The following is a 26,195-nucleotide window of genomic DNA, read 5'->3' as shown; positions in this document are numbered from 1 at the left end:
TGCGTGCAATATGTCAGCGGATGGACTTAATGATGATTCTGAGCTTGTAATCATCCAAGAACTTTGTTAACAAATGATCCTTTTTAGACAAGTGGAGATGGGAATAGTAGGTGGCTAACAAGTGAATCCCAGCACAGAATCCTGTGGTCGCCTTCATGTTCGCAGAGGTCACACCTCCAACTCTTACTGTCTGAGTCCCGTCTCTAAGCCACTTGGCTATCAAGCTAGCCACACACATGGTCAGTTTGGGGCTTCCTCAACTTGCTAATTATATTTGTATGTGGCATGACATTAAATGCAATGGCAAGATCAAGGCATGCTGTGTGGACAACTTTTCCACAGTTTGCAGCCTGAGTAACCCTCACAAAGAAGTTCTCTTGATTCTTTAGATAGGACCTGCCCTTGAAAAAAACAAACTCCTGAGGAGCAAGTCTCATAATATTTTTGATATCATACTTAATTCGGTCAGTTATGATACATTTCATGGCTTTGCATATACGACTTGTTAGAATGATGGTTCAGAATTTCCCAGGGTCTGTGGTGGGACAACCATTGTGGAGTGGAATCATAACAGCTCTGCTCCATTCCCATGAGACAAATCTAGTTGCTAGGCTCAGGTGGATGAGGTGGAAGATTGCTATGAATTAGGCAACTGGGTGTGTTGTCAGACCCCATGGATGAAGTATTCTTCATTTTGGAGAGTAGCTTCAGTATCTGCACTTTTGTTATAGTTGGTAGCTTGATTACATCATGGATAGGTGGGTTAAGAATAGATGTCTTTAAATGTGTTTGCCAATATGTTGGCAATGTTCACTGGACTGTAGTAGGTAGAACCATTAAGAATAAGCTCAGACCAATGTCTGGTGATATTTCTTATTTTACTAACATAACTAAAGAAAGATTTCTAGTTGTCTTTAGATTCTCTAGCTAGTCTGAGTTCATGGGGTGGCTTTGTTCTTATTTCCTCCTTCTTGCTTATGTACCTGTGTACTTGTCTAATGTTCTAAATGTGGGAGAGGGGGTGGTCATTTTTTCTGCTATATTGTTATAGAAGTTTTTTTCTGCTTGAGTACTGTTGTGCTGCTTTTAGACCTCCCTATTTGCTTTGATGTTGTTGAGGCTGCCAGTTTGTCCCTGTTCACTCCTCTTCTGGATTGTAGAATAATAGTATTTGAAGTCCTTGTATTCTGTTTTATTTGTTTATTTTGATGAGGACATAGCTAGTTGTCAGGGGGATACCTTGGGGACAGAATATATAGATTCTATGTTGGTTAAGACCAAGTCAGGTATATTATTTTCTCTAGTAGGTTTAAGACTAGGCCAAGTATTTTCTTTTTTATAATTCAAAAATGAGACAAGCATCTCAAAATGTGAAATATAAAGGTCCTACCAAACATCCTAATATTGGGTGATTTCAATTACCCAAACATTAATTGGGAGAACTACTCAAATACTAACTCCCTTACCCAACATTTCCTAGAATTTATAAACTCAAACACCCTGGATCAACTGGTCACCACTCCCACCAGAGGTGACAACATATTGGACCTGGTCATCACCAACATGGGTGACCGGTCAACCCCTTACTGATTAGATCTGACCATAAACAAATCACTTTGGATATCCACATTCCGCCCCCACCCCCGGACAAGGAAACCACCATGAAAAACTTTTCAAAAGCAAACTTCACGTTACTTTAGACCAAGGTGGAAAGTTTCAAAGCCCCCATGCTAAAGGATAACATTATCCAAGCTGCAAAATCCTTTACTAATGCATTCTATGGGCACCTACAAGAATGCATGGATTGTGCTATCTCAAGCAAAACCAAGACTCACTCCTCCAAGAAAAGGAAACCAGTCTGGTGGACTCCTGCCATAAACAATCTATACAATAGCAAGAGGAAACTAGTACAGAAAAGAGTAAAATCCCAAGAAGGGAAGACATCCCTGATCAGTATCAGCAAGAAACTACGATCCCTTCACAAAATCATTCAAGGCGAGTTTCGAAAGAAAAATTGCCAAGGACTCCAAAGGTAACCACAAGGCATTCTTTAGCTATGTCAAGAATCTAAGTGGCAATGCTCAGATCTGCTCGGAGTTAGTGCAGAATGGCACAAAATACACTGAAGTGACCGATATTGCCACCATCCTGGCAGACAGGTTCAGTGCAAACTTCATCACCCTCTCACCCCCAAAAAAGCCCATAACCATACCAGAAGAATGTAGATCTCCTGAAATCACAGACACTCAGGTTAAAATAGCCCATGCCAAAGCCAAAAACACAGCATCAATGGGACCGGACGGAGTCCCAGGCTGCGTCCTACATGAGCCCAAAGACAAACTAACCCTTCACCTAAACACACTGTTCAAACTCAGCCTCTCCACAGGTTACATACCCATAGAGTGGTGCACAGCAATGGCTATTCCACTCCACAAAGGTGGAGCCACAACAGACCCCGGAGACTATCACCCTATAAGCCTGACTAGCTTGGTCTATAAGGCTATGGAGCGCATCATCATGGAACTCATTAACAGAGACATTGAGATCCTTCAAACACTGGACCCTATCCAGTTCGGCATTGTTAAGGGCAGATCATGCCTCCTAAATCTGGTGGACTTCTTTGAGACAGTTACCAAGGCCATAGATGAGGGACATGTGGTACACACAGCTTACCTAGACCTCGCAAAGGCCTTTGACACCATTCCCCATTCTGGTATTATAGACAAGCTCACCAGCCAGAACATAAACCCCTATGTCACAAGATGGGTTGCCAACTGGCTCACGGATAGAACCCACATGGTAAGAGTTGCGGGAGCTAGGTCTGACTCTAAACTTGTTACAAGTGACATTTCCCTGGGCTCAGTCCTAGGAGCCCTCCTGTTTGGCATATGCTTCTCAGAGGTAGAGGCAAGCACAGGAGGACTATGGCTGACCAAGTTCACAGATGACTGCAAACTAGGGGCTATAATTGACTCTCCGGCTGACACAGACATCCTACAAAAGGGTCTCACTGAGACAGACACCTGGTGTCAAAATCATGGCCTCAAGCTAAATGCCAAAAAGTGCATAGTCATCCCCTTTGGAAAAAACAAAGTACCCACAAACTACCACATAGGTGGTAGTCCCCTAAATACAGAAGACGTAATAAGGGATCTGGGGACCCAAGTAGATAGTAAACTCTCCTTTGATAATCACATTGCCAAAGTGGTTAGAAAATCCTTCTATGTGGCACACCTTATCACAAAAGGGCTCGCATCCACATCAAAAGAGGTCATTGTGCCCCTCTACTCATCGCTCATCAGACCCATCATAGAGTACAACACCCCATTTGGGATGTATCTTACAAGGCACCTGCAACAGCAGGAAAGACCACAAAAGTACCTCACCAAGTGGATCACTGGCCTCAAACAGATGCCCTATGCAGCTCGACTGAAGAAACTCCAGCTGTACTAGATTGCATACTGCCTACTCAGAGGTGATCTCTGCCTGACATACAAGGCCATGTCCAACTCAGAACTGATCGATATGCTCCACCTAAAGAAAAGCTTATCCCCTCGAGCCACACGCTCTAGGCATCTAAACCTTACCACAACAATAAATAGGATGGGCTGGAGGGATAGATTCCTGTCACATTGACTTCCCATGCTTTGGAACAAGATTCCAATCTACATTAGGCAGAGCTCCTCACTAACACTCTTCAAGAGAAACCTTGTCGAATGGATGGGAAACAGAAAGTTTACCCCGGGGATCTCTTCAGTGGCTCTGCTGGACAGAGGCACAGGGAACTAAAGGGGGTGGCGAAAGCCAACGTATTATGGCTAGGCTTATAAATGCCTTCAGGCAGATAGCCTAGTACCTACCTATGAACCTATGAACCTATAAAGAATACTAAAAATAAGTAAAAAAATAACTACCAAACTGTTCTACTAACGTCTACTAATTTCAGAAGCAACTTAAAAATAAACTAAACACGTCTATTTACATTTCTTGCTTTGCTGGTTCCTAATCAGCACCACTTTGTAATTTGTATTACTGTTGAGCCAAGGTTCACTATATACATAAAGCAAAATCTGACATTTCAGTTCCTTAAACTCTAATTCACTCTGATTATCTCCATTGAACTCATCTGGAAAATGGTTAATAACACCAGAAAGGAATTTCTTACATTTTTTAAATAGTGGGTCCATTAAATAGAAGCCAGCAATAAAATAAAATGAGTGGTGGAGGACAGGCCAGTTTTTATCAATAATAAAGCCAGTAATATAAAAACTTACTTGGAAAAGGATTGCAAGGAACAATATAAGGAAGGAAACAGAGTTAAATACAAGTGCAGCAATTGTGTTCAATGGAGACACATTTCTGAAGGTCCATATTTTTTAATTTAAGAACGGATATAAAAACATTCAGTCCCTGGCTACTTCACATGCAGTGTTAGATATGTGGTATACCTTGCCAAGTGTTGCACCTGTAATGCTTTCTACATAGGAAAGACAAACAGGGAATTCGAAAGAAGAATTTATGAGCACAGATATGCCATAAAAATTAAGAGCAAGGATAATCCTTTAGTTAAGTATTCTATAGGGTGAAGTTCTTTCAACAAACTCCTTTTTAATGTTATTGCCCATGTTTCAGATAATTTCACTGGAAATAAAGAGAAGGGATTAAAGTTTAGGGAACTGAAATGGCAAATTTTGCTTTATGCATATAGTGAACCTGGCCTAATCAGATTCTGATTAGGTACCAACAAGGCGGTCCTGATTAAGAATCAGCAACTCAAGAAATGTAAATACACTTGTTTTTAGTTTATTTTTTAAGTTGTTTGTAAAAGTAGTAGCACAGTTTGTTAAATGCTGTTTTCTCTAGTAGGTTAGTTGCTTTAGCATAAGAAATTGGGTTGAGAAATAAAAATTGCCATTGCTCTGTATCTTAACTATGAAATGGGTTGGAATCTGTCTGGTCAAAGATATATATGTTGAACATCTCTTTTAAATTTGTGGGGGTGGTGCTAATATATCTCTACTATAAGTTTTATCACAGAAAGAGACAGATAATAAAATAATATGTTTTCATTTAGTGTATCCTTAAAATAAGCTGCTGTTTAGCAATGATTAACAGCACTAGCGCTGCAGTTACTGACCCGCCATTATGTTGCAGCATATATAAAATTAGCTGTATCACTCATTTTCATTCGAAATGTTATGACACTTCACTTGAGAAATTTGATGGCTATGAAAGACTCCGAATATTTCCATAATGTCAAAAATAAAAGCGTCACAAAATAATCAACTCGTGTTTTAATTTAGAAATGTCACATTCATCAGCAATGTTGAATAAAGGACATAACCATTATATACATTTTAACTGAAGTGCATGACTTACTGCAGAATGATTCTGTTCTCCACTTATCGATGGGGACGCCTGCTGATTGACATGCAGAAGCATAAGTTGCAATCGCATCACAGTATAATGATGAATGCCCCTTGTATTCACAGGCATCGAATACACAGTTATCAAAAAATGGAGTGGGATCATTAACAGCTAGGCAGTCACGGAAAGGTCCAGTTTTGCTTATGATTATTCCACAGAATTTGTCACCTTTGTATATTTGTCTCTCATCTTCACTACACACTGGGCATTGCCCGATGCATTCGTTTACACAGCCGGGTACATTTCCAACCTTCCAGGTTTCTCCAAATTTCACTGCATTTGGTGCTAGTTCGCCATCAGGCATCATGAAGTCATCATTCGGAGACTGATTGGAGTTCCCACACAGACCACAGACTGCATTGGAGTAAGTGCTTGGCAGACTGAGTGTTACAGCATTGCTCCAGTCAAATGTAACTTTGAGACCAAATAACGTCTCAACTACTGCAAGATTTCCACTTCTGTAAGCTTTTATCATAGTGCCAGCGAGGTAATAGGGTAATGCTGTACAAATTCCATTCACCTTGAGGAGATAAAATATAAATATTATTTATTTTGCACAGACTCATGCACATGTGGGTGAATGGAAAATAAAACAAAATGTTAAAAGATTTGACATTCTACTGAGTGATGCCACAATTACCGTGTTTAGTATGTGTCAGATGATTTATTACTCCAAGGGTGTCATTAACTATTCATGTTTTGTTGATGCCAATTAAGTAATTTTGTGTCTTGCTTCTTGACATGTGGTCTTGAGTTCTGTTTTGAAGTGTTCCAAGACCAAGACGAGTTCATATACAGTTCTTGGTTTATCTAACTACATGATTAACTAAAACTAAGTATCAAATAATCAAATAAATAAATAGAACAGTCTACAATGAGTGCAGTCTGGTTTCTCAGGAAATCAGATGAGAACAGTTGCAGATTGAAATAGCTGATATGCTCGATATGCAAATCAAACAATTAGTGTTTATACACATCTTTACATGATTGTCAATATAAAACAGCATCTCCTAAAAATAATTCCTTGCTACCCCCACTCAACCATTCCAAAAATACCTTCTATTTTCCCACATCACCCCTTCTATGAAAGAGAGTTCTAAAGCAACCACTGTATGGTGTGTGTCACTATTTTTGTTATTGGTGGTGACAGCAGTACTTAATCCCCTCTCTAGTTAAATATATGCTCTGTTTACCTGCTCTCCAGACCTTGTCCTTTTTTCATCCATGTTCTCTATCTGTGAAATATTTGCCCTGACATTTTCTCCCTTTTTCAAGGCTCTTTGTGAAGTGTTTTTCTTTTCCTTACAAAACATTAAGATTCCTTCTTTCATAATGTGCTGCTATTCACAAAAGGGTTCATAGGCTCATAGGTTGGTACAAGGCTAGCCGTAACAATTCTCTAGATATTTTGTCCCACAATATTTACTTCCCTGGACCCCTGTTTAGCAGGGCAACTGACATGATCACTGGGGTGAATTTCCTATCTCCCATCCAATCATCAAGGTTCCTTTTGAAGAGAGCCAAGGAGGCGCTCTGCTTGATATGTATGGGCAGTCTATTCCAGAGTATGGGGAGTCTCTGGGTCAGGAACCTATCTCTCCAGCATGTTTTGTTCATTGTAATGACAAGGTTTATATCCCTGGAGTGTGTGGCTCTGAGGGATTGGGATTTCTTTAAGTGGAGCATGTCCAACAGCTCATGGTTTGACATGGCCTTGTATGTTAAGCAGAGATTGACTCTGTGTAGACAAAATGCCACAGAGTATAGCTGGAGTTTTTTTAGATGGTCAGCATATGGCATCTGCTTTAGGCCTGTGATTCATTTAGTGAGATATTTCTGCGGCATTTCCAGCTGTTACCAAGTGGGGCGTTATACTGTATAATGGGTCTAATGAGGGATGAGTAAAGTGGGACAATGACCTCCTTTTTTCTGGATGAAAAGCCCTTAGTGATGAGGTGTGCCACATAGAAGGATTTCCTGACTGTTGTGGCGATGTGGTTAACGAAGGTGAGACCACTGTCCACCTGTGTTCCTAAGCCTCTCATCACACTTTTGGTGTTTAGTGTACTGCCACCTATGTGGTAATTCATGGGTACATGTTTTTTCCCAAAGCGGATAACTATAAATTTCTTGGCATTAAGCTTGAGCCCATGGCTCTGGCACCAAGCATCTGTTTCTGTAAGGCCCTTTTGTAGAATATCCACATCATTTGGGGATTCAATAATGGCTCTCAGTTTGCAGTCATCTGCAAACGTTGTTAGCCAGAATCCCTTAGTGTTGGCCTGTACTTCAGAGAAGTAGATGCCAAACAAGAGCGGTCTCAGCCCTGAGGTACTTCACTTGGCACTTGTCTGGAGCTGGATTTGGAGTCGGCTACTTTTGCAGTCGGGTTCTGTCAGTAAGTCAGTTGGCAACCCATCGAGTGATGTAGGGATTTATGTCCAGCATACTAAGTTTATTTATAATTCCAGAGTGAGGGATAGTTTTGAAGGCCTTAGTGAGGTCCAGATAGGCTGTGTGGACTGCCTTACCCTTGTCCACAGCTCTGGAGACTGATTCGAATATGTCAGTCAGTTTCAGGAGACAAGATCGACCCTTCATAAACCCAAACTGGGTGGGGTCCAGTATTTGAAGGTTGCCAATGTCTTTGTATCCATGATAATGAGTTCCATGCCCTTGCAGATCAGGCTCGTCAGACTGATGGGACGGTAGTTCCTGGGATCCAAGGTGGATCCCCCCTTGTGGAGTGGGATAACTGTAGCTGTGTGCCACTCAGTGGGCACGAAGCCTGAAGTGAGGTTATGATTAAACATGGCACTTAGGTGAGGTGCCAGTTCATTTTGTAGTTCATGTAGTACACAGCCTGGGATGTCATCTGGTCCCATGGATGCTGTATTCTTAGCTTTGGAGAGTGTGGTTTCTACCTGTGTGGCCATGATTACTGGAATTTGGCAATCTTTTCATATTGAGATGGGCCCTTTAGGGGGTGAGAGGGGGGTGGAGTTGGCACTAAATTGATCTGGCAGGATATTGGCAATATCCTTGGGATCAGTATATTTAATGCCATTCTGTTGTAGCTCAGAGCAGATCTGAGCATTGCCATTTAGATTCTTGACATAGCTATAGAATGCCTTGTGGTTATTTGGAATCTTTAGCAATTTTATTTTCATAACTAGCTTTAAAGGATTTTATGAGGGATCTCAGCTTCTTACTGAGACTGGTAAGGGAGTTTTTTTGCATCCTGAGATTTTCCTCTTTTCTGCAACAGTTTCTTCCTTCTGTTGTACAGTTTGTTTATGGCAGGGAACCACCAGATTGGCTTCCTTTTTTTGGAGGAGAGCATCTTGGTTCTATTTGGGATGGCACAATTCAAGCACGAGTGGATGTGCTCGTACAGTGCCTTAGTGTAGGATTCAGCAGTCAAACTTTCAAATCCTGTCTGCATGGATGCCATGAAGTTTGTCACTTCTGACTTGAGTAGCATGAAATTGGCTTTGTAGAAGTTTTTTACAGAGGTTTCCTTACTGGGGGGTGGGGATGGAATGTGAATGTCAAGGGTGATTTGCTTATGGCCTGACCTGACCAATGAGGGGTGACCACTGGTGTGGAGCATCTATCTTCCATGCTGGTAATGACCAGGTCTAGGATATTGGAGCCCCTGGTGGGAGAATGGATTAGTTGATCCAGGGCATTGGAATTTATGAATTCCAAGAACCATTGGGAAAAGATGTTGGTACCAAAATAGTTTTCCCAGTTAATGGCAGGGTAGTTGAAATCACTCAGTATTCGGGTATTTGGTTGTATCTTAATATTTTCCAGTATGTTTAGAAAGGTGTAATGAGAATCTTGGGGCATGGTGGGGATCTGTAGCAAGCTACAGTTTGGATTGCAGTCTTACCTAGTATTAGTTGCACCTGGAGAATTTCAGATGCATTGTGTTGTTCAACTAAACTGGAGGTGTGAATATCCTTGGTAAATATCGACACTCCTCCACCTTTAGTGTTTCGGTCCTGCTTTGGTGGCCAAAAAGTGTGGTAAGAGTTGTAGCCTGGTATTGCAGACATAGTCTCTCAAGCCTTGAACCAGGTCTCAGTTACTGCACATACATCAATGTTCTCCATTTTTAGGAGTGCCTTGAGAGAGTGCATTTTGAGGTTTAGATTTCTAGCATTGAGTAGCATTACCTTCAGATTTTGCATGCTTGTATCTGTTCCGGTGGTGGTTTTGTCCTTAGAACCTTGCCTAAAAAAGACACTATAGGGGTGGCAAGAACTTTAGCCAGTAACCTGAGTCCCAAGGGCGACAGGTGCAGACCATCTCTGGCAAAGCATCGTGGTCTGTTGATCAAGTCATCCCAGGCAAACAGATACTGGATCCCCTTTGAATGACACCAGAAGCTTAGCCAGTTGTTGAAGTCAATCATTTTGTCCTTATACTGTGGTATCATTCTGGGCGAAGGCAGGATGCTACTAAGGGCTAGGGTCATACCTGCCTGGGCCACATGATCCAAGAGCTCTTCCATGTCTCTTTTCATGTAGTCCAGGGAGGTACGCCTCAAGTCATTCACTCCAATATAACATTACAATTTACGAGCTGGAAACCACTCCTCTAGTATTAGATAGGTAGTAAAATGCTCACCACTCCCACTGGTAAGCAGTAGGACTTCCCTCTACCACAGCAAGGTCTGGGTAGCTCTGAACACAGAAAATAAAGTCCTAAGACAAACAAATCCTGGGATCTGGACTATACTGGCTAGGAAAGGTGGTAAACAAGCAAACAAGATAGTATGTTTTTGTTTTTTTGTTTGTTTTTTTTTTGGTTAAAACAGGCTAAAGAATGCAATAATACAGTAAATAAACACAGAAAAGGCTAACCCACTTGAGTGTGTGGTCCTAAACAGTAAATACAATTAAAACTCTACAAAATTAGCAATTTAAAACTTATTAAATGAAGCAAGGCAAGTGCACATTTGAAAAACAATTTAAGAGGCAGTAATACAGTAGAATAAGTAGCTAGTCTACATATACAGAGAAGTCTATATATACAGAAAAGCAGCTAAAACACATTTACACAGTTCAGATGCAATGTATATGTTAAATAGGGTTACAGGTATTCATTTGATAAACAACAAAAAGTGCACTGTAACACCAAGGCTGACGGTCCACAAAGTCTTCACAAGCAAACAGCCAGAGCTTCTCTCAAAAAATAAAAGTTTAATAACAGTTTAATCGCAAAAATAAACATAGGTAAGCACTTTCTCTGTAAATATCAAACCACTTGATCAGATGAAGTGGTTTGATATTTGTTTAAAAAGTGCTTACCTATGTTTATATTTGCTATTAAACTTTTTTTTTTGGGAGAAACTCTTGCATTTTGCTTGTGAAGAGTTTTGTGGGCCATCTGCAGTGGTGTTACAGAGCAGTTTTTCTTTTTATTGAATTATTTGTTTTGGACAGTTCTGCTTTACCTGCCAACTAGTTCTTGTTTTTATTTCAGGTATTCATTTTATCCTGCTGCTTCGGTTTCTCCTTCCACCTTCATCAGTGTCATGGCTTCAGTTCTCCTTAAACTCCTAGCTAACTTCTATTGCAGACTTTCATTTGTAGTCACCAGCATTTTGTCATATTACATTATTTACTTTGTAGCCTACTACAAGTGCGACTTACCACTGCCAGATCAAATATATGTTGTAATCCTTTTTGCATCTGATTTCAATATCATTTTTATAAACACAGCATTTAATATGGTTTTGCACTAGCCCTCTTCCATCTTTGCCTGAAAGGTTAGAACCTTAAGAATATATCCTCCAAATACATGAGCTAGGATTCTTTATTCTGATTCCCCTGGGTACATATTCTGTCGGAGGTATTACTCTGCATATTCTTTACTAAGCTATTAGAGCAATGGAAATTAATCTGCTACCACTAGACCAGTTTCCATTTTAGTATCTTCCAACCTCAAGTACAGCATCATCCCTAAAGAGTAAGATAAACAGATCTGTCAGGGCATTATTTTTTTCTGATAATAAATAGATCTGTTGGGATCTTATAGCTTATGGTCCTTCAGCACCTCCGCCCCTCAAGTTTAAGCTGCTCTCTTGTTTTTTTACCTGCCCTTCTCTTCACACTTGAGTTGGTTAGCATGATTATAATTCTCACTTTTCTTTTTTATGGAGAGCATTGATGTAAAACAGTTATCCTCCTTCTAACTGTCTATGTCAGCGGTCTTCCTAAGTTACTTCTCTAACCTCCTTCCCGTCTTCCTCTCATACCTTAGGAGACATTCTTTCCTAATTATTTTTTTGTTTTGCTTTTTTTTGCCTTCCACTCTTCCTTCATTAATCTCTATCTGTGCCTGGTCAACCAGCTTCTCCATGCCCTCCCACACTTATTTTCTAATCACTAGAGCTGGTTATGGTTTGTAGGTAATGGAGCTTGGCATATCTGAGCTTCTGTCCATGGAGGGCTTACTTTGGCCTACCCTGTTACTCCCCTCCTCCGCTCCATGGCAGCACGGTACATTCCCGGGGGTGTGCAATATGGGATCTGGGGTCTATTGCCCCACTTCTACTGCAGCTCTGCCAAGCCCTATTGCTCTCCACTGACCACACCTCCTCTGGTGATGTCCCTAGTCTCCACCAGGGATCTTTGTCTGTAGATGCCTATGTACCCCCTCCAATGGACACACCAATCCCTCCCTGATGCTCCATCAATTGCTCCAGACATTATTCAAATGTAGGTCACCTGGATTGTAGTTAGGGCTTTATCCCTCTATTCACTGGAGCAGTATTCCCTCCCTAATTAGTGCTGTAGATATTTTCTTCATTTTTACCATTGCCTTTTTAATGCAGAGGTTAAGCGTTAGATTACTGCTGTTGTAGTCTAAGCTATTTAGGCCTATCCCTGCCATCAGCTAGATTTTCAAAACTTAAGGGCACAATCCATGCACTCTAACTGTGATGAGCTTGAGATGAGCTCCTATTAAAATAAAGAGCACCAAAAACCTCAGAACTTTCTTGCTACCAAAGTGCTTTCCTTTGGTGGGATCCATGGATTATTGATCAGCTTGTAATACTCAAAGCTGGGAAGGTAAGTCCCCTGCTAAGAAAACCTTCCATAAATGTAATTTTCTGAGAAAAAGAATAGTTTTTCTTTTCTTTTTTTCTGTCAGATTTCTTCTGAGATATTTTGTGTAACTTTTGTTTTCTGTGAAAAAATGTAAAATACTTTTTTTTTTTAATTTCTTCATATAGGATGTTGCAGATTTAATGTGCTAGGGACAGAATATTGTGCTTAAGCAAATTTCTGATTTTTACTTACCTCAGAACCACTGTTTGCCTGTTTAAAAATTTACCAACCTTTTCAAGCTGCTCTGGCTGACCTTAGTGCTTCAATTACTGCTGAAGCAAAGGAGAAATTTCTGCTCTCCATGGTTCTTAATTTCTTTATCTGCAAGAAGAAGATGAAGATGAAGAAAGTAGTCAAGGAATATTTGAGTGTCAGGCTAGCTTCTTTTGTGCCTCAGCAGCTGATGGGTGACTCAGCTATGGCCAGCTTTGGTTCCTCAGACTACTCATCTTTTTCCCAGGTTGCTCTGGTTTAGCAACTACAAATACTAAAGATGGGGGGAGAGAAACATCCTCTGCAGCTGTAGGAATGCCCTCTACTGGCAACAGAAAGCCAGTCTTGCCAGTCTTGTAAAAGAGGGCTAGCAAAATACCACATTGCCAGGAAAGGGAGCCTGATATCTGGGTCAGTCCTTTTCCATGAATTCTGCCAGGAAAAGAAAATAAAGTAAATGTAAAAAATGTGACATATATCCTGTTTCTATTTCTATAGACAGGGAAGAACTATAGGGACTTGCTAGGGAGTTAATTTCTGATTTTTCTATTACCATTTCCTCTTAAGAAAAGAAAACAAGAAAGGTTTCCTCGCTTTCTAACGCCAAAATTCAGTCACAAGACCAGGAACAGAAATTACAGGGTGAATTTTGTACAACAGGATTTTCTTGTCAACCTGAAAAGTCTTATTCTGAGGAAAGTACTATACCAGAAATCTCTCTATAGGACTTTTATTTTGCTGAAACTATAACTGAAATGAAAGAGCTTTTTTTCAATGGGATCACAATTAAATTCCTATTGCTCACCATATCTGTTACGATCTGTTACAAATGGATATTCCTCAGTCTGCAACTGTTTCTCCTGTTTTATCAGGTTTAGAGAATGTTTTTCCTCACAGCTTCCAGTTTACCCGACAGTCAATCTTCGGCCCCAAGGAAGTCTGACAATTATACCTCAGGCTCAAAAATACTTGTTTTCTAATCCTGAATCAGACCCTGCACTAATTTTCTTATTCACAACTGTTGCTTCTTGACATGTTGCTAATCATGAGTGACCTTAACTACCCCACCTTAAACTGGGAATCATATATCATCCCAAAAATGCAGATCCAGAGATTTCAGGATTTTGTAAGAAAGTTTATTGAGCTGCCACTTTATCACTCAAATTTTAAACTGACAGGTAGATTGTTAAAGTTTTTATTTCTGTCTTCGGAGAACAAGAAAAAGTTTACTGTTGACCTTTCCTCTTTGGAGGCAAAAATGTCTTTGAATGCCTCTTTTGTATCTGCTTTTGATGTTATTACACATGCCTTAAATTGTTCTTATGGCATGGCTTATACTGTCAACAGGGCTGCTCTATCTATGCCAGTCATGAGAAAATTCTTGGTTGTGTTCTGAAAATCTTCCTGAAGATTTTAAAATGGAAATGTTATATTCTCCCCTGGAGAACAAAGTTCTGTCTGGCTTTTTTTACAACTGAAATGCTTAAGAGATTTGATGATATGGGCAAGTTAATTCAAGGAGTAACCAATATTTTCCAGTCTTCCTATTTTAAGGCAAATAAAAATTTTCTTTTCTCTTAGGCTCCCTTTTTCAAAAATCATTTTAAGCAGCAACATGCCAGTAAACAGGATTATAAAATGCAATGGCAAGAACGTTCAAAAAACAAAAGTAAAAGGTCTTATAAAACGAAGTGCAGTCCATTAATTCATAATGACTATTTGCCTTTTCAGGCTGACTTCTTTGTATCCCTTCCTGAGACTTCACCTTCCCTTGTGACACTACATTGTTTCAGAGTGTTGAATTCTAACATTCATTAAATAGGGGTACAATTTTTTAAACCACATATATTCCATTTTCGCTTAAGAAATTGGCATACATAAATAGAAAAGGAAACAAACCATGTTTACCCCTTTTTCCCCCATTTACATGCATTATACATACTCATGTTTTTTCTTCATAAACAACTGACATTCAGTACAAATCCTCTGTCCCATCTCAAAAAAAATAATCTTGTTAGTTATAGCCATTTGCTCCAATATTTCTGACAAGAGTACTCTGTAAGGAATTGTTAAAATCTACCATCTTATTACTATCCCAAAAACATGTCCCTAGTCTCCTCTCTCTTCCCCTTCACACTTCCAACATTTGCTGTCTACTAGAAGAATCTTTAAAGTCTGCTAGGAATATAAAAATTCTTATGCAAATACTTCCAAGTCTTCTATTTCTTCTTTCAGCTGCTCCCGTTAGAGGTCGCCACAGCAGATCAACAGTTTCCATTTCTTCCTGTCCTCTGCATCTTACCTCTGTCACACCAAACACCTGCATGTCCTCTCTCACCACATCCCTAAACCTTATCTTAGGCCTTCCTCTTTTCCTGTTACCTGGCAGCTTCACCCTTAGCATCTCTTTCCCAATATACTCTGCATCCCTCCTCAGCACATGTCCAAACCAATGTAATCTTGCCTCTCTGGCTTTGTCTCCAAACCGTCCAACCTGGGCTGACCCTCTAATATACTTATTCCTAATCCTGTCCAAACTCATCACACCCAGTGCAAATCTTAACATCTTCAGCTCTGCCATGTCAAGCTCTGACTCCTGCCATTTTGTCAATGCCACTGTCTCCAAACCATATAACATAGCTGGTCTCACTACCCTCTTGTAGACCTTCCCTTTCACTCTTACTGGTACTCATCTGTCACAAATCACTCCTGACACTCTTCTCCACCCACTCCATCCTGCCTGTACTCTCTTTTTCACCTCTCTTACACACTCACCATTACTCTGAACTGTTGATCCCAGGTATTTAAACTCATCCACCTTCACCACCTCTACTCCCTGAATCCTCACCATTCCTCTATCCTCCCTCTCATTCACACACATATAATCTGTCTTAGTCCTGCTGACCTTCATTCCTCTTCTCTCTAGAGCATATCTCCACCTCTCCCGGGTCTCCTCCACCTGTTCCCTACTTTCACTACAGATCACAATGTCATCTGCAAACATCATAGTCCACGGAGACTCCTGTCTGATCTCGTCTGTCAACCTGTCCATCACCATTGCAAATAAGAAAGGGCTCAGAGCTCATCCTTGATGTAATCCCATCTCCACCTTAAACGCATCCTTCACTCCCACTGCAGACCTCAATACTGTCACACTACCCTCGTACATATCCTGTACCACTCTTACATACTTCTCTGACACTCACGACTTCCTCATACAATACTACAACTCCTCTCTAGGTACCCTGTCATATGCTTTCTCTAAATCCACAAAGACACAATGCAACTCCTTCTGACCTTCTCTGTAGTTCTCCATCAACACTCTCAGAGCAAACATTGCATCTGTAGTGCTCCTTCCTGTCATAAAACCATACTGCTGATCACTAGCCATCATCTCCCTTCTTAACCTAGCTTCCACTGCTCTTTCCCATAACTTCATGCTGTGACTGATTAATTTAATCCCTCTGTAGTTACTACAGCTCTGCACATCACCCTTGTTCTTAAAAGTCGTTACCAAAACACTTTTTCTCCATTCCTCAGGCATCCTCTCACTTTCCAAGATTTCATTAAACAATCTAGTTAAAAACTCTACTGCCATTTCACCTAAACACCTCCATGCTTCCTCAGGTATGTCATCTGGACCAACAGACTTTCCGTTCTTCATCCTCTTCATAGCTATACTTACTTCCTCCTTGCTAATCCACTGCACTTCCTGATTCACTATCCCTACATCATCCAACCTTTTCTCCCTCTCATTCTCTTCATTCATCAGCGCCTCAAAGTACTCTTTTCATCTGCTCAACACACTCTCCTCGATTGTGAGTATGTTTCCCTCATTATCCTTTATCACCCTTACCTGCTGCACATCTTTACTAGCTTGGTCCCTCCGTCTAGGCAATTGGTACAGGTCCTTTTCTCCCTCCTTAGTGTCCAACCTTTCATACAACTCTTCATACGCCTTATCCTTAGCCTTCACCACCTCTCTCTTTGCCATGCACCTCATCTCCTTATGCTCTTTCTACTTTCTTCATCTCTCTGACAGTCCCACTTCTTCTTTGCCAACCACTTTCTCTGTATACTCTCCTGCACGTCTTCATTCCACCACCAGGTCTCCTTGTCCTCCTTCCTCTTTCCAGATGTCACACCAAGCACTTTTCTAGCCATCTCTCTTACTAGCTCTGCTGTAGTTACCCAGCTATTCGGTAACTTTTCACTGCCACCCAGTGTGTGCCTTAACTCTTCCCTGAACATCACCTCACTATTAACCTTTTTCAATTTCCACCATTTGATCCTTGGTGCTGCCCTCACACTCATCCTTCTCTTCTTGATCACCAATGTCATCCTACAAACCACCATCCTATGCTGCCTAACTACACTTTCCCCTGCCACCACTTTACATTCTCCAATCTCCTTCAGACTGGCCCTTCTACATAAGATATAATCCACCTGTGTGCATCTTCCTCCACTCTTGTATGTCACCCTATGCTCCTCCCTCTTGTTAAAATACATATTCATCACAGCCATGTCCATGCTTTTCGCAAAATCCACTACCATCTGACCTTCTGCATTCCTTTGCTTAACACCATACCTACTGATCACTTCCTCATCCCCTCTGTTCCCTTCACCAACATGCCCATTGAAATATGCTCCAATCACAGGTCTCTCACCCTTGGGTACAGTCATCACCACTTCATCCAACTCACTCCAAAATTTTTCTTTCTCATCCATCGCACACCCAACTTGTGGAGCATATGCACTAACAACATTCATCATTACACCATCAATTTCCAGCTTCATAAACATCACTTTATCCGATACTCTTTTCACCTCCAAAACATTCTTAGTATTCTGTTCCTTCAGGATAATGCCTACTCCATTTCTCCTCTCATCCACACCATGATAAAACAATTTGAAACTGCCTCCGATACACCTAGCCTTGCTCCTCTTCCATCTGGTCTCTTGCAAACACAATATACCAACCTTCCTTCAGTCCATCATATCAGCTAGCTCTCTCCCTATACCAGTCATACTGCCAGCATTCAAAGATCTGACCCTCACTATCACAGTCCTAGCCTTTACCTGCCTTCGGGCATGCCTTCCCCCTCTTCTCCTCCTTCGGCCAACAGTAGCCCAATTTCCACCATCACCCTGTTGGTCAACATTACTAGTGGCGGTCGTTGTTAACCTGGGCCTCGACCGATCTGGTATGTATATCTGTACTGTTGTCTGCATGTATGATTTGGTAAAATTTTATGACGGATGCCCTTCCTGACGCAACCCTCCCCATTTATCCGGGCCTGGGACCGGCACAAAGAAATGCACTGGTTTGTGCGTTCCCAATGGCTTGGGAAGTGCAAACACTTCCAAGTAAAAATCCTAAACCTTCTGGGCTTTGTTACATACTTGGGAGCCATACATAAGTAACTCAGAATGAAACTTCATCAGAATAGGTATCTATTCAGTTAACTTTGACTCCTCAGGCTTCAGACATTTCATCAGAGCAAAACATTGTAACAGACAAGCTAAGCAGGACCAGGACAGCCTGTTGTGAATGGAAACTTCACCTTGAGGTCCTCCAAGAACTGATAGAACTGTGAATTACACCTCTGTTTGCCTCTATTCATAGCAGACAACTAAAAAAGTTATGCTGCAGGATTTCATGCAAGCAGGCCTGAAAAAGATGCCTTCTAATTCCCAAGATCAGAAATGTTCATCTATGCTTTTCCAGCCTTTCCACTGATATCCATTGTTCTTCTAAAGATCCAGAAGGACTTCCAAAAGATCGTGGTGCTGACCCTCTTTTCAACCAGCCAACAGTGGTTTTCCCTTATTTCATAACTGGCCAAGTGGAAATGCCACAGGCTTCCATGCTTATTGGATTTAATCATATAAGATAGAGGTGGTTTTATACATCCTGACCTTTTACGCAAGATTTTTTTTTCTGGGGACATTCAGCTGGTAGTGAAGGAGGCTAAAAAAGTTTCTACTAGGGAGTCACATATGTCTATGTGGAAAATATTTTACAGTTGGTGTCATTTCAAGGATCAGGACCCTCTTAAAGACTGGTTATTGATCAGTTGTGAGAGTTACTGTCCTTTGGCCCTTCTTCAAGGTTGTTTCATGGCCATTTCTGCTTGTATGTCCTTGGATCTCCCTTTCTAACTTTTCTTAAGGCAAGCAGTTTTTGAAACGAGTTTTACATATCCATCTATCTAAGAAATAGGTGTCTCTTCCTTGGGTTCTTAACTTTGTACTTGAACAAGCTTATTCCTTTTTGATATGAAACAGCTTTTGTTGAACTGAGGTTCTTAACATGGAAAACTGTTTTACTCATTACTCTGACTTCAGCAAAGCAGTTACTGAGTTACAAGTACTTGTGATAAGTAAGATCTACCTCATTTTCCACAGGACAGTTTTTCTTTGAGAACTAATCCCTCTTATATGCCCAAAGTGGCCTCAGAGTTTACATTGAGACAGTCCATTAATCTTCCTTTCTTTTTTCTGATGCCAAGAACAATAGGGAAAATGCCATACTTTGGAAGTCATCAGGAATTTCATACCTAAACAAAACTCAGTCTTTCAGGAAAGCTGACTAGCTATTTGTCTCCTATGAAGAAAATGATAACCAGTGTTACAGCAGCATTTTTCTATATGGTTGTCTCATTCTGTTTCTTTCTCTTATTCTCACTATAATAAATCACTTCTGGAGAGGGTTAGGGTGCATTCCACAAGAGCTTCGGCTTCTTCGGTGGCTTTCTGTAAAGGAGTAGACTCTAGATGTATTCTTAAGGAAGCAATTTGGTCCTCTGTCCATACTTTTGCTAAACACTACAAACTGAATTCCTTGTCCAGGTCCTGAACAGGTTTTATTTGGACCATTCTCCAGTATTCACCTTCTCCCTTGTTAGCTTTAAAGCTATGGTAATATATCCATATAGCTTATGCCACTGTAGCTTACCATAACAGTGTGTGTGTTCTAATAGAACACTGTTGCAGTAGCCATCCTCTCCCTCCAACCCCCTTGTTTTGTATTTTTTGCACTGCCAGGGTGTGGAGGTATATATCTCTTTGAGTATAGTTGTACCTGTGTATCATTTTCTAGCATCTATTCCTTTTGTGTCTGTTTCCCCCCTTCCTTGAACCAGGAAATCTCAGATGTTTTTGGCATTCTCTGTTTTTTATAGGAAACCCTCTTTGCTCTGCTAGTCTTCTTCCCCAGATTCTATCATATTAATAATATTTTCCAGAACTATTTTTACGGCCAGTGTGGAGGACATCAATTTGTGACCACCACTTTTTCTACATGTTTTACCTGTGATCTGCTGTCCTCATCCTCCAATCAGATTGAGTATTCTCTCACTCTTGTTTCCACATTACATTTTGCATAAATACTCTAGCGCCAGACAACTTTATATACCCAGTGTAGATGAGAGAATATTCCAGTCCACATTTGGCGCAACTGATGTCTCCAATCAGAGCCACACTCCCTTTGTCAGATGTAGGTGTTTCATTATAGCCACTCACTTTCTCCATGGTTCTTTAATCATATTACTGACTGCTTTCTCATCCTTCATATTTTCTTTGGGTGGCCCACAGAAGATGTCTCAGTATCAACTTACCACCTTCTATATAGCTTTATTGTTTGGAAGGCTGCAAATCACCTCTTATACTCTTACCTTCACCTTCATTGTGTCCTGTTTCTCTTTCTCTACATTTCCTTCACCATGTCTCCCAATCTTTTATCATCTCTCTTTCCATCATCTCTCATGTAGAACTTCCTTCATTACTAACCCTTTTTTTTTCAGACACTGTGTAAACCAGGAACACAACTGTGTAAACCAGGAAAACAAGATCCAGTTCCCTTCTATCATTGTTCAACAATGTCTTTTATTTTGACTGTCAGCTTGGATTGGTGACACAAAACCAATGCCACATAAAAGGAAAGCAGTTAGAAAGAAAAGACTACTAAAAGCCAGTAAGAGCAAAATAGAAAGAGATTTAACATACAACCCTATCAAAAACCAAAACAAAGTAGACTTGAACATAAACCTGATATACAAAAGTACAACAGAAACATACTCTGTGCACTCTTTTACTTAACATGTGCACATTATATTTTCAGAAATGCTATGGGATGTCATTAATTCTATGAACTGGCTATTTGCTTTGTTCATTCCACATAGGGACAGCTCTTCACACTTTCTTAATTTTTATGTCATCATTGTTCATGACTTTGAATTACTGCAAAAGCATTCATTGAAAGTCAGTTCAGATTTGAAATATGCTCCCTGTTGGCTTCAGTCCTAGTTAGTAACACTTCCTTCTCTGCTATCTTACTTCCCTGGCTTCAGTCCATTTGAGCATCACTTCATTATGTTTCTTCTCTGCCCACTTTCTTTTCGCATGTCTATTTACAGGCCTCTTTCCTCCAGATGACATACTGGTCTCCTGGTCTGTGTTTCCTTTCTTTTATTATATGTTTTTTTCTTGTGATCCATTCTATTTTCTTCTTCCATCTTCTCCTCCTCATCTGCAAAGTGACTCCAGGTGGTGACAGGAAGTCATACTTGAAACATGGACCCTGAGATGTGAGAAGGCATGTTACCACTGCACTTCTCTACAGCCTGCATTTTTTTTACTTACCTACTCTTTCCCAATAGCTCCTTTCATATTATCTGTGATGTAGCCCTTCATTGGAAGGGTCCATCCACTTTGCAGATGGGGAAAACTGTGTCAGCTCCACTGAAGTAATGGGAGAGAGAACTTTAATCATTCAAAGTCTGCAGGGGTCAGCAGCCATCATGCTCTGGTGGCTGATCAGAGTCCCTTACCAGGAGAAAACAATATGCTCAACCACCTATTTAGAGTGCATCAGATACCTTGATAAACCTCATTCATTTCCTAACAATGACCAGACTGCCCATGCATGGATCTGTGACTTCCACTAACTCTGCCAGAGCTGATGATAAACTCATGTTTCTTCCTGCTATAGGAGACCTGACAAACAGTTACTTCATCCCACCCCCAGTAAACCTTTTCTGTGTCCTGTGTTTATTCGGGAATATGGGTCGCTCTCAGTATGCACAGATGTTCTTCTTTTATAGCAACAGGAGAGCTGAACTGTGCTTCCTCAAACCTAACAAAAGATTGAATAAGTTAAATACGTTTACAGGGCAGAGTGACTCCCAATTATATCTTTGTCAGTTTGATACCCTCTTTGAATGATACCATAGAAAGTTAATATCAACGCAAAGATGCGTAAATGTGTAAAATAAGTCTTCCTGCAGTTTGATGTTAAAATAATGAAGTCCTGTCGCTCTACTCAGTCTCATACAGACTGCTCAGAGGTGACCCTGTGTCTGGCATACAAAGCCATCTCATACCCAGCCTTAATGGAGCTGCTGTATATCCGTAAGTCAAACTCGACTCGCACAACCCACACACAAGGCCTCAACCTGGTCTGTGACATTAATAAAACTTGTTGGTGCGATAGATTTGTGTCCCAAAGACTCCCCATGTATGGAATAGACTCCCTGTCCATGTCAAGCAGAGTACCTCTCTAGCCCTCTTTAAGAGGAACCTGGACAACTGGATGGGAAACAGAAAATACATCCCTGAGATCTCACCTTTGTCCCTGCTAAATAGGGGAAATAGGTGCTGACTTTGTAGGAACATGGACAAAATTATTGGCTAGGTTTATAGGGCCTCCTGGCCAATAGCCTAGTATCATCCCATGAACAGAGTCCATCATTTTTAAGAGTGCAACATTACAGAATGAGCTGCTTTATCAAAGGGCCACCTTTTACTTTGTGTCTAAAGTCATGGTAGCATATCCTTTCCTCTGAGCTGAAGAGCATTCAAGCTCAGTTTTAATTAGGAAGAGTTTGCTTTGCTGTGCACCTGACAAACAGCATGTTTTTTGTCTGCATATGAAAACTGGAGCTTTAAGGAAGTTTGTTCATCAAAATCAAATCAGAAGAGTCACATTCAACAAACTATTCTATACTGACATCCAAAGAATATGTTGACACTTGTTCTTTCAGGTTTACCTTGCTGCAAAAAATGTGTTAGGGACTTCAAAGTCTGACATTTATTTATAATGGCAAATAAAACTAGAGAATTTAACAGTGTACTGTAAACACATTGCTTGACCCAGTGAAGTAAAAGTGGACATGTAGCAATATACAGATTAAATCTTATTATGTTTATTGATAAAGTTCTCCTTGTATCTCTACTGGTTATATGAGTACATAATATGTTGGCTTGTTCATAGTCTTCCATTTAGTTATTTCTAAAATAATCAAGTGACTGCACTGATACAACTCATACCTTTCAACTATTCCTGGTTTTGTTGAATGTCCCCAATTTTATATCATATTTTACCCCTATCCCTCATAAAAATGTTAATTTTCTGGTAAATTGTTTAGGATTGTAGTCACTCATTAATGCCAAGTATTACAGTTTCACACTTTTTATTCTTTTGAAAAAGCACGTTAATGTAAAACGTTTTGTTCTGTTAACTTTTTAATTAGAGTAATATTCAACAACTATTCCTGAATTTGGGCTTTTGTCTCCCAGTTATTGTTTACTTACTTCAGAATTGTTGACTGAAGAAGTTGAAGGGTGTCCCAGCTTATTCCTTTTAGTCACATTCTGAGGTGCTATTTTCAGTAAGTGAAAAAAGTACAGCCTGAACCAAATGGAACATTGGAGTCCTTGTCCTTTGATACAAGCAATCTGCAAAGTGTGTGTGTGTGTGTGTGTGTGTGTGTGTGTGTGTGTGTGTGTGTGTGTGTGTGTGTGTGCGTGTGTGCGTGTGTGTGCGTGTGTGTGTGTGTGCGTGTGTGTGTGTGTGTGTGTGTGTGTGTGTGTGATAATATTCTCTTAATGATCTTATGGTTTCTGTTAATTTGCATAAACACTGTTGGATTTGCTGAGGTACGGCCTTCCTTATCTTGCTGTAGCCCTCTGAGTGACACTTTTTAATTATTTAAATTAGTTAATTACAGTGGAGCACTGGACACAGATGACCACTTTCAGTCTCAGCCCAATCCCATTCCTCTCTTTGATTCTTTATCATGGGCCATGGTTCTTGAGTCAAATTTCTTCAGTATTTTCACATGAAGAACTAATAGAATATTATTGCCCAGTAAGCCCTTTGTTACCATGGGATCATAGGATCATAGGAGGTTACTAGGCTATTGACCCAAAGGTCATTTCAAGCCTAGCCGTTTCATCTGAATTAATATCATAGGTACTCTAGTCAGTACCCAAGATTGTATTTAGTAATGACTGCCCATGTCCAGAAGGTTGTGGGCACTATCCCTGGTAAGAATTTACAGTGCCTCATCAACTCATCCAGGTTCCTTTTGAACAGTGTCATAGAGGTCTTCTGCTTTACATGAATTGTCAGCCTATTCCAAAGAAACAGCAGTCACTGGGAGGTACATCTGTTTTTCCGGCACGTCCTATTCAAGTCACAGGCCATATTTATGTCCCTGCAATGGGCAGCTCTAGTCCTGTTAGATTTACTGATGTGCAGCAAATTCATTAGGTGTGAGTCAGAGATTGCTCTGTAAGCTAGGCATAAGTTTCTCCTAAGAAGTCTATACAATACCGACTATAGTGACAGAGACTTTAGCAGTCTGTGAAAGGTATGTGCTGCAGTCCCTTGATCTTCTTATTTAAAAACCTCTGAGGTCTCTCCAATTGCAGAGGGTGCTTTGTACGGTACATGCCACAAGGGGTATTATACTCAATTATGGTCCTGAATAGTGATGAGTATAGGGGTTTATAAACTCCTTTGTTCTAGAGGCGATGTCTTTGCTAATCAAGTGTGCTACGTAGAAAGCCTTCCTTACTACCGTTGACACATTGTGGTCAAAGTTAAGGTTGTATTCTACTTGTGATCCCAGATATCTTAACACTTCATAGGTACACAGGGTATTGTTGTTAATTTGATAGTATGAAGGGGCATTGCTTTTACTGAAAGGAATGATGATGCATTTATTTGCATTCAGTTTGAGACCATGACTGAGACACCAGTCAATGGTCTGCATAAGACCCTCCTGAAGTATACTGACATCATTTGCAGATTCTGTAATTGCACCCAGTTTGCAGTCATCCACAAACTTGGTCAGCCACAGCCCCTTAGTTTTGGCCTGAACGTCTGAGAAGTATATACCAAACAGTAGTGGGCAGAACACTGACCTTTGAGGTACCCCACTGGTGACAGGTCTGCTGGTTGATGTGGATGTACTTACTTTGACAGCATGTGACCAGTTTTTGACCCAGTTGGCAACAAAAGGGTTTACATTCAGTCTGCTAAGTCTATCAGTAATGCCTGAGTGTGGGATTGTGTCAAAGGCCTTTGCCAAGTCGAGGTATGCTGTCTGCACATATTTACCCTCATCAATGGCCCTGGTCATGTTTTTGAAGAAATCCACCAGATTTAACAGCCAGGATCTGCCTGTGATGAAACCAAATTGGGCCAGATCCATGGTTTGGAGGTCGCCTATATCTTTATTTATGAGGTCCATAATAATATGTTCCATAGCTTTACAGATGAGGATGGTCAAACTTATGGGTTTATAATTCACTGGGTCTGTTACTAAGCCACCTTTGAGGAGAGTAATAATTGTTGCTCTTCTCCATTCCACAGGAACAAAGCCAGTAGTTAGGTTGTGATTCAATAGAGCACTTAATGGTGATGCTAGTTCATGCTTTAGTTTGTTTAGAAGACAGCCTGAGATGCCATCTGTTCCCATAGAGGCTGTATTTTTGCCTTAGATAAGGCTTTAATGATCTACTCTTTGGATACATAGGGTAGAGTGAAAGTTGGGGGCAAGGTTTCTGATAAGTTTGGAGGGGATAAGGGAGTGACATTTTCACCATATCTGTCCACTAGCAAGTTTGCTATCTCTGTGGAATGAGTGTGTGTGATACCCTTAGTCACTAGTTCACCACATGCTTGGGTCCTACCTTTTAGGCCGCATACTTAGCTATAATGTCCTTATGATTATCCTTGGCTGTGATTGCTAAGTTTTTTCTCAAAGTTACTCTTGGAGGATTTGACATGCTTTCTTATTTGTTTGTAAAGTTTGTTGATGCTGGATGTCCACCAGGGTGGCTTATTTTACTTTGGGCTCTGGCTTTGATTCTTTCTGGAAAAGCTTAGTCTATACACTTATACAAGTTAGTTAGTGTGGTCACCATTCCCAAGTGGGAGTGGGGCTTTGAATGCATTAATTCCTTCCCCTAGGAGGATATAGTTTACTTTGGTGAAGTTTTTTAGTCTGACTTCGCTCTTTGTGAGTTCTGTTGCCAGTTTGAAGGCGACTGATTTGTGGTCAGAGTTAACTAATGAGGGTCTGACAGTTGCGGAGGTGCATCTGTTTGTCATGTTAGCAAGGACCAGATCTAGTATGT

The 26,195-nt window shown here is 40.6% G+C and overlaps 1 protein-coding gene across 1 annotated transcript in view; it reads right to left on the bottom strand.

Annotated features, from left to right (window-relative positions):
* The window catches only part of LOC122809162 (IgGFc-binding protein-like), a 351,155-nt gene that overhangs the window by 72,523 nt on the left and 252,437 nt on the right, over nt 1-26,195 (bottom strand). Inside the window, exon 15 of the mRNA XM_044080449.1 lies at nt 5,380-5,947. Coding sequence (XP_043936384.1) covers nt 5,380-5,947 — 568 coding nt within the window. The remainder of the gene's footprint in view (nt 1-5,379; nt 5,948-26,195) is intronic.

The sequence above is a fragment of the Protopterus annectens genome, chromosome 8.part0 (assembly GCF_019279795.1).
Source record: "Protopterus annectens isolate FY-2018-M chromosome 8.part0, PAN1.0, whole genome shotgun sequence".
NCBI lineage: Eukaryota > Metazoa > Chordata > Ceratodontiformes > Protopteridae > Protopterus > Protopterus annectens.
Note: the sequence above shows the minus strand (reverse complement) of the source record. Positions and strands in the feature narration are given on the sequence as shown.